The following is an 11,386-nucleotide window of genomic DNA, read 5'->3' as shown; positions in this document are numbered from 1 at the left end:
TATGGAGAGGGCTATGCTTGGTGTTTCTTTGCAAGATCGAATCAGAAATGAGGAGATCCGTAAACGAACCAAAGTCGATGACATAGCCCGACGGATTAGCAAGCTGAAGTGGCAATGGGCGGGGCACATAGTACGCAGAACTGATGGCCGATGGCGCAGAATGGTTCTGGAATGGAGGCCGCGTACCGGAAAACGTAGCGTGGGACTTCCACCTACAAGGTGGACCGACGACATCGTAAAGGGAAGCGCTGGACGCAGGCAGCTTCCAATCGATCAACATGGAAAGCATTGGGGGAGGCCTATGTTCAGCAGTGGACGTCCTATGGTAGCTCGATTGATGGTTTCATTTAATTTATTTAAACCAGGTTACCTATAATAATATTTTTTCGTTAATTTAGGAAAATATCAAATTAGCCCGTAATCCTGAATCCTGATACATAAAGTTAGCCTATTAATTTAACACAGGTACGACTGTACTCAGTGTTGCACTATCAAATGCAATTGACGCGCCTCTATGCCAGGGTTTTTATGTTCCTGGTCAGGCTATAGTGCCCTTATTTAATTTCTACTCTCCATTAAATTGGGCTGAAAAAGTTAAAATGAAAGGCATTTTAAGATTCCACATAGCAATAATATTATGTGGCATGGAAATTCATGGAATGGAATGTAAAATTGCTAAACATATTAAATAATTTCCTGCAATGGAACACGCCAAACAATGGGAGGTTGTTAAATGTCAAAGTCAGTCAGCCAGTTTTTTATTTAAAAACAAGGTCTGCGCGGCGTTGTCGAACGTTTCCCCAAGCTGTCGCAGCAGGATCGTAATGAATTTAATCTAATTACTGCGTGCGTCCCCGAGCGCAGCGCCAGCGAGCCGCAGTGCACGTCCCCAGCTAGCGAGCAGCGCATCAGGTGGGTTTGTTTACGTGCACGCCGCCATGTGATCCTCGACTACTGCGTCTCGGCCTTCGACGCGTCGCCGCCGCTCGATCGAGGCGCGGCCACGTGCTTTCTAGTGTAATCCAGTTAGTCGTTCGTCGGAACTCGCGGTGTAGTCGCGAAGAGCGCAGCGGCAGCGCTCGTCGCTCGCTGATTAGTGTCGTGGCGTGCGGTGGCGGAGCAGAGTTGACCTGTAGCGTGGTCTGTGCAGGTTGGAGCCGACGGAGCGCGAGCCGCGGCCGGGAAGCCACGACATGAAGCCTCAGGACGACTACAGGAACGGCGACGGTGAGTCCTTGTAACTTTGTTGCAGTCCTTCGCCTCTTAAACGTTCTTACATCACAGATTCAGGGTCAATGTCGGCTTCCTTCCTAGTTTGCTTGTCAAATGTAATTGGTTTACTTTAACTACTTATAGTCGATGAAGTAGGTTTTTTTAATTCACTTTAAATAATGTCAATGTCATTGACTACAGTAGGTATTTTTTGTATATTGCAAAAACAAACTTGGTTTTCTCATTGCAGAGCACAGTATTGTGATTTCACAAATTATATCTACTTGTAGTTGACTGACTAAACAAGATTTGGTTGTCCGTGAGCAGTTCAATGTGGAGTCAATTGAATCAATTGGCTGCCAGAACTCCAATGACCATAACAATACCTAGTTGCAATTGCCCACTGTGATTAATGTCTCGGCATTTTTAGCAGTTTATTTTTCTTAACAGTATGCATCTACATTGTTTCACTTTTAATATTATCCATATTTTCATAACATCATTTTAATTTATTATATGTAATGTGGCAAGGGCAATTACCAGATAGTTTAAAGAGCTTACTGTTATCAACTGATATAGTGCCTGGAACAGTGTAGTAGATAACCAGCAGTACATCAACACAGCTAAATTATACTGCCAAGCGCCTACCTTTAACCACAGAAGAAGTACTATGTACTTATGTGCTTTTGAGGCTGCTTTATTCTTTACCTCATAATCTTGACTCTTTTTTTATTTACTTTTTTATTTCTATTCTAAACTTGTTTACAACACAACAGGTGTTTGCATGTCAGGCCTAAATCATATGTTATTGACTAGTAAACATTCTATGATTGTACATTTTATTGGACTTAAATCACAATGCTGGAGCTGGTTTAGGGAAAATAATGAAGTAGTGTGATAACTCAAGGAAAATGTGTTTTGAAGAGCAAGTGGTGATTTATTTATTTGGTACACCAACAAGGTCACATACATAATACAGTTCATACATTTTAACATGGTTTAACACATCTGTGATCTGGAGGTACTCTCTTTATTGACTCATCATAACTAAAAAGCTTGTAAACAATAAACAGTAGACTTAGGCTGGGTTGCACCATCTAACTTTAACTTTGACAAACGTCAAAAATCTGTCAAACTCCATACAAAAAATACTGGTAATTGTTATAGTTACGGTCAAAGTTAGGTGGTGCAACTCAGCCTTATAGTTAGTTGAATTGGCTGGAACTTCACTTCAAGTACTCATTCACAAGCATAATGCAATTAGATTATAGGGAGCTTCAATTGTTATATTAGTTTCTGTTTGTTTGTTACCAAATTACTATTATTGTATCGAATTACATATTAGAACTCATTTATAGCCTGACCAGGAACATAAAAACCCTGGCATAGAGGCGCGTCAATTGCATTTGATAGTGCAACACTGAGTACAGTCGTACCTGTGTTAAATTAATAGGCTAACTTTATGTATCAGGATTCAGGATTACGGGCTGATTTGATATTTTCATAAATTAATGAAATACTATTATTATAGGTAATCTGGTTTAAATAAATTCAATGAAACCATCAATCGAGCTAGTAGGATTTATTTTATTATTCATCAATATCAAATTCAGAACTTGAATATTCGACTGCAATGTCTGCTCATGAACGCTTCAAACTCGGCACTTCTTTCCCAATTCCATAAAATTCAACACTTAGAAAGTGACAATTTTTTTTAAAATAGGTAGTTGAAACAAACCACACATCATTTTCATAGTGGACTGTACTATACGATAAACATGTCAGTCAATTTGACAACCTTTGTCGGAAACATTATTCAATGAAAATATTATCCGAACCATTAGTATTTCTCTTCGACAAATACTTTAACACATTGTGAACCACTTTTCTTTTACGACTATAAAAAGATTTTAGCAATTTAATTCACGAAATCAATTGCGCACATTTAAAATAAAGTTTGTTTACACTTTGACAGCAATAGACTGACATGCAAGGTGACATGTGAATGAAGTTTTCAGTTACTGTTGCCATTAAAAGAAATTAGTACCATTAGTTTTCCGCAACATGGCGAGGGTTTTTATGTTCCTGGTCAGGCTTTACATTATCACATTGTGAAAAATCTTGTGATGCAATATTGATTTATGGTTGCTGAGTATTTTTTTCTAACGGGTAAACTGTCAGCGTACCCTACACAGTCAGCGTGTCATTGTGTTCGTGTGTCGGGCGCAGACGGCGGCGGCTGCGGCAGCGCGTCGGGCTCGGAGGACAGCTCGGGCGCGGAGGGCGCGGACGAGCTGTCGCTGCGGGACGCGGCGGCGCCGGCGCGCGCGCTGCTGGCGCTCAACGCGCTGCGCAAGTCGCGCCAGCACTACGACGCCGTGCTCGTGGCCGACGGCGCCGAGGTGCCGGCGCACCGCGCGCTGCTGGCCGCCGCCTCGCCCTACCTGCTCGAGGCCTTCCAGGCGCCGCCGCCCGCCGGGCCCGCGCCCGCCGCGCTGCGCGTCGAGGGCGTCGACGCCGAGGCGCTGCGCACGCTCGTGGAGTACGCCTACACCGGCCGCGCGCGCGTGCGCGAGCCCGCCGCCGCGCGCCGCCTCTACCGCGCCGCCTGGCGCCTGCGCGTCGAGCCCGTGCGCGCGCACCTGGCCAGCCGCCTGGCGCGCCGGCCCGCGCCCGCCGACGCGCTGCTCACGCGCGCGCTGCCCGACCTCGAGCCGCACCTGCTGCGCGACCTCGACGCCTACATCGCCGACCACGTGAGTCCGCCGTCCGACGCTCCGGCCGCACCGGCGTCGCAACGGAACCCGACCTGACCCGCGTTCCTTCGCCCGCAGTTCGACGAGATCTGCGCGAGCGGCGCGCTGGCCGCGCTGCCCAAGATCAACATCGAGATGCTGCGCGAGAGCAGCGCCGAGGGCGGCGAGGAGACGGCGCCGGCGGTGGCGGCCGCCGCGCTCACGTGGCTGCGCGAGCGCCAGGCCGCCGACCTCGACGTATGTAGCCCCGGCCCGGTGCGTGTGAGGCGGCGACGTGTGACCTGGTACCAATGAGCCGTGTTTCCGCAGCTGGAGGAGCTGTGCTCGCGCACGCACCTGCTGTTCGTGGACGCGCGCGGCGCGCTGCGCGACTGCGGCGAGTTGCCGGCGTCGAGCGGCGAGGCGCCGGCGCTGGGCGAGTACCGGCGCGAGGCGGCGGAGCGCGCGCGCGGCGGGCGGAGGTGAAGGCGCCGGTGGCTGCGTCGACTGCGCTGGGCGCGCGCGTGGCGCGTGCGGGCGGCGCGGCGGAGTNTGCGTCGACTGCGCTGGGCGCGCGCGTGGCGCGTGCGGGCGGCGCGGCGGAGTGCAGCGTGGTGGCGGCGCGCACGGCGGGCGGCGGGTGCACGCGCGCGCTGGTAGCACTACGCGGCCGGCTGGCGGCGGCGCGCATCTCGTGGCGCGCGGCCGGCGGCGACATCACGCGAGGCGGCGTGCTCGGTGAGTGCCGATTTCCCTGTAGCCGTTGGTTGTGGCCTCTGAGGCCACCGTCTACGTATCTAACGCATTCACAAACATTACTATGAGGTCTCACAGTGCGCGTGGACGCATAGGGTGACACACGAACCAATCACAGAGCTCTATTCAACGCTGTGCGTTCGATTTTCTGTTTCACTTAAGCAAACATCGTTTGTGAATACGGACGTAAGACTCGATTGAAAAGATGTAGTTAGAATAAAAAGTTGAAACTTTTTCCAAATCTTTAACTGGAAGTAGGAGGCTGTGACCGATTTGTGTCAATCATGCTCATTGTTAGTGACGCACGCGGTGTATCTTATTGTTTTCGGTTGAGTGACTCTGAACTTGACATGAATTTGGCGGTCATTCAAACGAACCCGGCCGGTTCAACAACAGCTCGTTTATTCAGTAGAGGTCCAGAACGTACTGTTGAGCTACGATTTATACGTTACAAAATACATTGACCACTCACGTGGTCGGTACCGTAGATTCCAGGCGTATTATTTTATTAATATGTAAATAATATCACTTGAGATCCTATATTCAGTTACCGTAATATTGAAGTTTTTTTTGTTTAATAATAGGTCGTCAATATCTTAACGTAGTGGTTCCAAAAGAGAAACCACTCGACGCGCACATTTGATCTATCATTATGACGCAGCCACCGTCGGTCAAGGTGTCTAATCTATCATTCTTAATCTTATCACTACACCGAGACCGAACGTAACGTGACGCACTCGTGTATTTCGAAAGCGAGACAAAGAAAGACGTTCGGGTTTGAGGTCGCGTGTGCGGTCCGCAGGCGGCGCGCGCGAGCCCTCGGGCGGCGACCGGCTGGCGGCGCTGTCGCGGGCGCGGTGCGCGCTGGGCGCGGCGGCGCTGGGCGGGCGGCTGGTGGCGTGCGGCGGCTACGACCGCGCGCGCGTGCTGCGCGCCGCCGAGGCCTACGACCCCGCCACCAACACGTGGGCGCCGCTGCCCGACCTGCGCGGGCCGCGCGCGCGCTTCCCGGCCGCGCGCCTCGGCGACGCGCTGTTCGCGCTCGGCGGCAGCGACGGCCACGCCGACCTCGACTCCGTGCACGCGCTGGCCGCCGGCGCCTGGACCGTGCGCGCGCGCCTGCCGCTGGCCCGCACGCACGCCGCCGCCGCCGCCGACGATGCGCGCCGCCGGCTCTACGTCATCGGCGGCTGGGCCGGCGGGCTCAGCCTGCGCCGCGTCGACTGCTACGACCCCGACGCCGACGCCTGGTCTGACGCTCCACCCTTGATCACTGGTTCGTATTTTTCAAAGAAGAACGGTCATCTGTGACCCAGACCCAACAGAAACGAGACATACCTCAGTTTTTTTGTCATGTCTTAATTAGTTAAATTGTATATTTTTTATATTCGAAATCTATGTATAACACCAAAATATTACCCTTTGTTTTTGTTCAGGCTTTATACAAAAACATACAAAATGCCTATTTTATCACCAAAATTCACTTGTTTAATTTTGCTAATATCATCTCTTCGATGCGCGCAGGGCGGTCGCAGTGCGCGGGCGTGTACTGGGCCGGCGCGCTGTGGGCGCTGGGCGGCTGCGACGCGTGGCACTGCCTCGCCTCCACCGAGACGCTCTCGCTGGACGCGCCCAACGCCGTCTGGACGCCGGGTCGGTGCCGCTTTTGATCTACACTCGACAGCGAATAAATCGCACCACCCGCGACAAGCACTTGCAAACGTATGCATCCCCACTTCACACCAATATTGGTACCATTCAAAAGCCTAGTTCTAAACTTCATTTCATTATAGGAAAGGTTTTTACCCCAAAAATGTTTCTTTACAAGGATCCAGAGTCACTTCTTCAAAAAATAGATAGTTACGCTTGAGCCAACTTTTATGGCTATAAAACTGTTAAGTTGGGATTAATCGCTATCCATCTGTTAAAGAGGACACGTGTGATCATCATTTGGTTTTATAACCATAGGTCTAATTGATCCCAGAGGTGAGCCCAAAATGAGGTCTTTTTTCAAGTCACATTTATGGTATTTGTTAATCATTTATTAAGAAATTAAATGTGTTTTTCTTTAAGGATATTTATTGGGCTTTAAAATAACACCAATATTGTTGGGGCACCATTATTGTGTCAAAAGAAAATCTTTAAAGTTCGCGTCGCGTGTGGTGCGATTTATTTGCTGTCGAGTGTATATTATGTAGTGGAATAAGGTCGCGGGGAGTGAGCGGTAGTGACGTGCTTGGTGCGCACTGTGCAGGGCCGGCGCTGCCGACGGCGCGGCGCTCGGTGGGCGGCGCGCAGTGGCGCGGGCGGCTGGTGTCGGCGGGCGGCTCCGACGGCGCCGCCTCGCTGCGCCGCACCGACTTCCTGCTGCCCGGTGAGACTCGTTCCTTCACAGCTGCACGACTGCATCCGAGCGCGTGTCGGTGACCTGTTCACTTGCGGCCAGGGTGGAAAAAATCATGATTTTTTTATTTTAATCAAAAAAATCGTGATTATTTTGATTTTTATTACATTTTGCAATCATTGCCTTAGTTTTACATGCCGGAACAAGCCAAAAAAAGTAAATTGTGTAAGATGGTATGACATATTTTTACTGAAACAAGAAAAAAACTTTCGTCAATAACAGCTCGTATTAAGTGGTGTCCGTTTCCATTACAAATGAATACCTATCTTAATACAATTATCAATTTTATTATTTTTTTTCGCAAAAAGAAAATCTATGGAAAAATATTTTTTTACCAATTTTTCATACAAAACGGCTATTTCACACTTGAACACCTAAATCAACGTTGTTTTCGAACATTATAGTTGATTAATATGCACTCCCAGTGTTGCATTAATTCCGTTTTCGGATATTGATTTAAATCAGTGATTTTTATAAAAAAAATCATGCAATAAAAATCGTGATTTAAATCAACTCGATTTAAATCAAGCAACCCTGCTTGCGGCGCAGGCGCGGACGCGTGGTCGGCGGGCCCCTCGCTGCGGCGCGCGCGGGCGGCGCTGGGGCTGGCGGTGCTGGGCGGCGCGCTGTACGCGGTGGGCGGCTTCGACGGCAAGGAGTTCCTGGCCTGCGCGGAGACGCTGCGCGAGCCCGACGCCGAGTGGACCACGCTGTGGGCGCCGTCCGCGCCGCCCGCGGCCCTCGCGGCTCCCGACGAGCCCGGCGAGAACGGTACCGGCGACGGCGAGCCGGTGTACTGATAGCGGGGTGCAGGCGGCGACCCCGCGCTGCGATCGCCGGCTTTTACCGTGGTCCCCCCGACATGTCCCCCTGGTGGATCCACGGGTAATTTATTTTACCCGTTGTCCCACCGTTCTGAACGGTGTTTGCCAGTGGGTCTACGGGTAATTTATTTTAACCATGGTCCCACCGCACTGAGTGGCAAACGTTGCATGTCACCTATGTCTGGGATGAAATATCAAACGCCGAGTAGGATATGAGTGACTTTAACTCACATGTGTGATGTGAAGATAGTATAAAGATATTATGGTGCCGTACCTACCTATAATTATTTTCTATATTAATTACTAGCGGCCGCCCGCGACTTCGTACGCGTGGACCTCGTTTTACTCCATTAGGGGTGGAGTTTCGTAAAATCCGCTCTTAGCATCTATAGCGCATACATTTTAAATTTCAACTCTCTTACTTTAAACACATAGGACTTTCATAATATAAACTTCCAACCCTCCTTTTATCTCCTTAGCCCCCGTAGTTGATTTCTAATGATACATTTTCAGTATATGTACCACCACCACCACCACCATTTCAGCCATAGGACGTCCACTGCTGAACATAGGCCTCCCCCAATGCTTTCCATGTTGATCGATTGGAAGCTATCTTGGACTTGTCATGCTCACTAAAATGTCTCTGGGGTAGTGGCGTGTGAGGCGGGTCGTTACATTCCCTATAATATGGTCGAGTGAAGCGATGGCTGGTTCACACGTCATGTCTGTGAACAGGCGCTGCCTTCGGGGACTGGTCAAGGAAAGATATACCTGACATAAAATATATATGTATCAAAACGCAACAATTAACCTAGAAATTAGCACGGCACTAAATAAATATATTCAAAACTGCCACGCGGTCTCGTGCTAGATGGGCGTCTTAAAGGCCACCTTCTATCAACGGGAGCGCGTGGTAAGTAACTTGCTTCTGAATGTATTGTAACTTCCTACTTTTTTATATTTTTAAACCGGCAGACAGTGGTGACTGAGTTTGTTGCGGCGCTTCTTCTCAGCACTCGCCAAATGTTTGTCTCGAAGCGCCGGTAGGGCAAAAAAAGAATGAGACATGTATAGGCTCCTTAAGAGCATTTGACGATTTGCAAGAACTAATTTAATTAGTCTAAACAAATAAAGAAAATTTTGATTTTGATTTTACTTCCGAGCGCGTGTCGTTGACCTGTTCACTTGTGGCGCAGGCGCGGACGCGTGGTCGGCGGGCCCCTCGCTGCGGCGCGCGCGGGCGGCGCTGGGGCTGGCGGTGCTGGGCGGCGCGCTGTACGCGGTGGGCGGCTTCGACGGCAAGGAGTTCCTGGCCTGCGCGGAGACGCTGCGCGAGCCCGACGCCGAGTGGACCACGCTGTGGGCGCCGTCCGCGCCGCCCGCGGCCCTCGCGGCTCCCGACGAGCCCGGCGAGAACGGTACCGGCGACGGCGAGCCGGTGTACTGATAGCGGGGTGCAGGCGGCGACCCCGCGCTGCGATCGCCGGCTTTTACCCGTGGTCCCCCCGACATGTCCCCCTGGTGGATCCACGGGTAATTTATTTTACCCGTTGTCCCACCGTTCTGAACAGTGTTTGCCAGTGGGTCTACGGGTAATTTATTTTAACCATGGTCCCACCGCACTGAGTGGCAAACGTTGCATGTCACCTATGTCTGGGATGAAATATCAAACGCCGAGTAGGATATGAGTGACTTTAACCCACATGTGTGATGTGAAGATAGTATAAAGATATTATGGTGCCGTACCTACCTAAAATTATTTTTTATATTAATTATAGATTTTTTTATAATATTATAGATACCCAGGCTAGGTGACAAGCAATGTTTGCCACTTAGTGCGGTGGGACCATAGTTAAAATAAATTACCCGTGGACCCACCAGGGGGACATGTTGGGGGGACCACGGGTAAAAGCCGGCGATCGGACGCTGCGGAGGCGGGTATGTCCCGGCGCGACGTTCCGGTCGCGGGCGGCGCGCGTGGAAGCGTCCCGTTGCGAGGGCGCAGCTTCCTTTCGTACCGGAGCGCGTGTGACACGCTGTCTGAAGTTTCTATTTCTTTACTTATTGTTTGACTGAGCAGACTTCAAGTTGCAGTAACCGTTAGGTTGATAAAATGAGAGTATTCTATTGAATCATGTAACAAAAAAAACCATGAAAATTGTCTTCGATATGGATTACTTTTGCGATAATTGATCATTAGATAATTTGGACAGCGTAATGTGTATTGGGTCACTACGAATTAAGATTAATGTCTAACTAATCTGTAAAGTCACGCGAGCGCACGTCGCAATTTCTATTGATATACATACTTCGCTACGATAGGCTACGGAATATATGTAAGAAGTGAGCACCGTCATCAATAAATTATATTAGTGAGGTTTTGGGTGTTATCGTGTAATATTCAAGTGTACAAATAATCTTTGTTATAAAATAACATCGTATTTTGTAGTAATTTTGAAATATTTTGTGTACGATCAGCGTGTGTAAGAGATACTTTATAAAATGCCGTTATTGGTTGGTTAACAAATGTTTGTTCCTGTACCGGCGCTCGCTCGCCGTGCCCGAGCACGCGCCGCCCGGGCCTCGTCCCGTGGCCTGGCAGGCACCCGCGTCACNGCCCCGTAGCCTGGCAGGCACCCGTGTCACGGCCTGGCAGTCACCCGCGTTGTGGCCTGGCAGGCCGAGGCCCGACGCGCGGCGCGACCCAGTGCCTTCGTTTGTTTCCGCGAACTTCACCGACAAAAGTTCTTAGGGACGGTTTCATTGTGATATTTAGAGTAATTATGTTCGTTCGCCGCGCCGCTGTCGTCGGCCGTCGACGTTACCCTGGTTCCGAGATTTCGTCTATCGGGACTTTGTTCCTTTGACCACGAAACATATTACATTTGATTTTTACATGGCGAGGACACTATGAATAAATATTTGAATAGACGGGATCTCTGAATCGGGTTCACCTTTTGACTATGAAATGTGTTTCGAGACGTTTACCCGCTGTGCGAGCGCTGACCGAAGCCCCGGGACTAAGTTTTATATGTATAGTTTAGTCGTGCGGTGAGATGGTTAAAGTAATTAGATATTGTGACATCGCGGCGCCGCTCGTGTGCCATTGACCGAGAAAGCATAAAACAAACTTGTCATACACATGCGCGCTGTACGACTAGTGTCGAGCGGCGCCGCGACCCGCCTCGGCGGTCACAACTAGATTGTACGATTATTTTCTGTACTAGGTATTATAATTTGCGTCCTACGCTGTTACTTTATTTTTACTTTTAATTTGAAGACGCCCCGACCGCGCCAGATCTTCGGGCTTTTACTGTCCTGTTAACGTAATTTTAGAAAATTCTAATTTATTAACATAAAGTTATAAAACGGCGGTCTCCTCGTCTTCATCTAACCAAATGTTACGTAGGCGGTGATTCACTCCTTGCATGAACGAACCATGACTTTTACTCATT

The 11,386-nt window shown here is 49.7% G+C and overlaps 2 protein-coding genes across 2 annotated transcripts; both read left to right on the top strand.

Annotated features, from left to right (window-relative positions):
• The first annotated feature begins 553 nt into the window (after nucleotides 1–553).
• Nucleotides 554–8,056, top strand: LOC114359691 (influenza virus NS1A-binding protein-like). The gene is made up of 9 exons (XM_028314169.1): nucleotides 554–912; nucleotides 1,151–1,227; nucleotides 3,394–3,968; nucleotides 4,047–4,205; nucleotides 4,278–4,419; nucleotides 5,506–5,979; nucleotides 6,228–6,356; nucleotides 6,958–7,077; nucleotides 7,657–8,056. The coding sequence occupies exons 2-9, from the start codon at nucleotides 1,194–1,196 to the stop codon at nucleotides 7,905–7,907; spliced, it is 1,884 nt and encodes a 627-aa protein (XP_028169970.1). The 5' UTR covers nucleotides 554–912; nucleotides 1,151–1,193; the 3' UTR covers nucleotides 7,908–8,056.
• An 87-nt stretch (nucleotides 8,057–8,143) lies between these two features.
• Nucleotides 8,144–9,690, top strand: LOC114359690 (kelch-like protein 3). Its single transcript, XM_028314168.1, has 2 exons — nucleotides 8,144–8,147; nucleotides 9,128–9,690. The coding sequence occupies exons 1-2, from the start codon at nucleotides 8,144–8,146 to the stop codon at nucleotides 9,376–9,378; spliced, it is 255 nt and encodes an 84-aa protein (XP_028169969.1). The 3' UTR covers nucleotides 9,379–9,690.
• Nucleotides 9,691–11,386: the final 1,696 nt, after the last annotated feature.

Source organism: Ostrinia furnacalis, unplaced genomic scaffold (assembly GCF_004193835.3).
Source record: "Ostrinia furnacalis isolate ACB-3 unplaced genomic scaffold, ASM419383v2 OfSCF4595, whole genome shotgun sequence".
In the NCBI taxonomy this organism is placed as follows: domain Eukaryota; kingdom Metazoa; phylum Arthropoda; class Insecta; order Lepidoptera; family Crambidae; genus Ostrinia; species Ostrinia furnacalis.
This window is presented reverse-complemented; position numbering and strand designations above follow the sequence as displayed.

Coding starts and splice junctions, on each gene's coding strand:
- LOC114359691 (XM_028314169.1), top strand. CDS start 1,194: ATGAAGCCTCAGGACGACTACAGGAACGGCGACG. Junction 1,228..3,393: donor CGACTACAGGAACGGCGACG/GTGAGTCCTTGT, acceptor GTAAACTGTCAG/CGTACCCTACACAGTCAGCG. Junction 5,980..6,227: donor CGCTCCACCCTTGATCACTG/GTTCGTATTTTT, acceptor CGATGCGCGCAG/GGCGGTCGCAGTGCGCGGGC.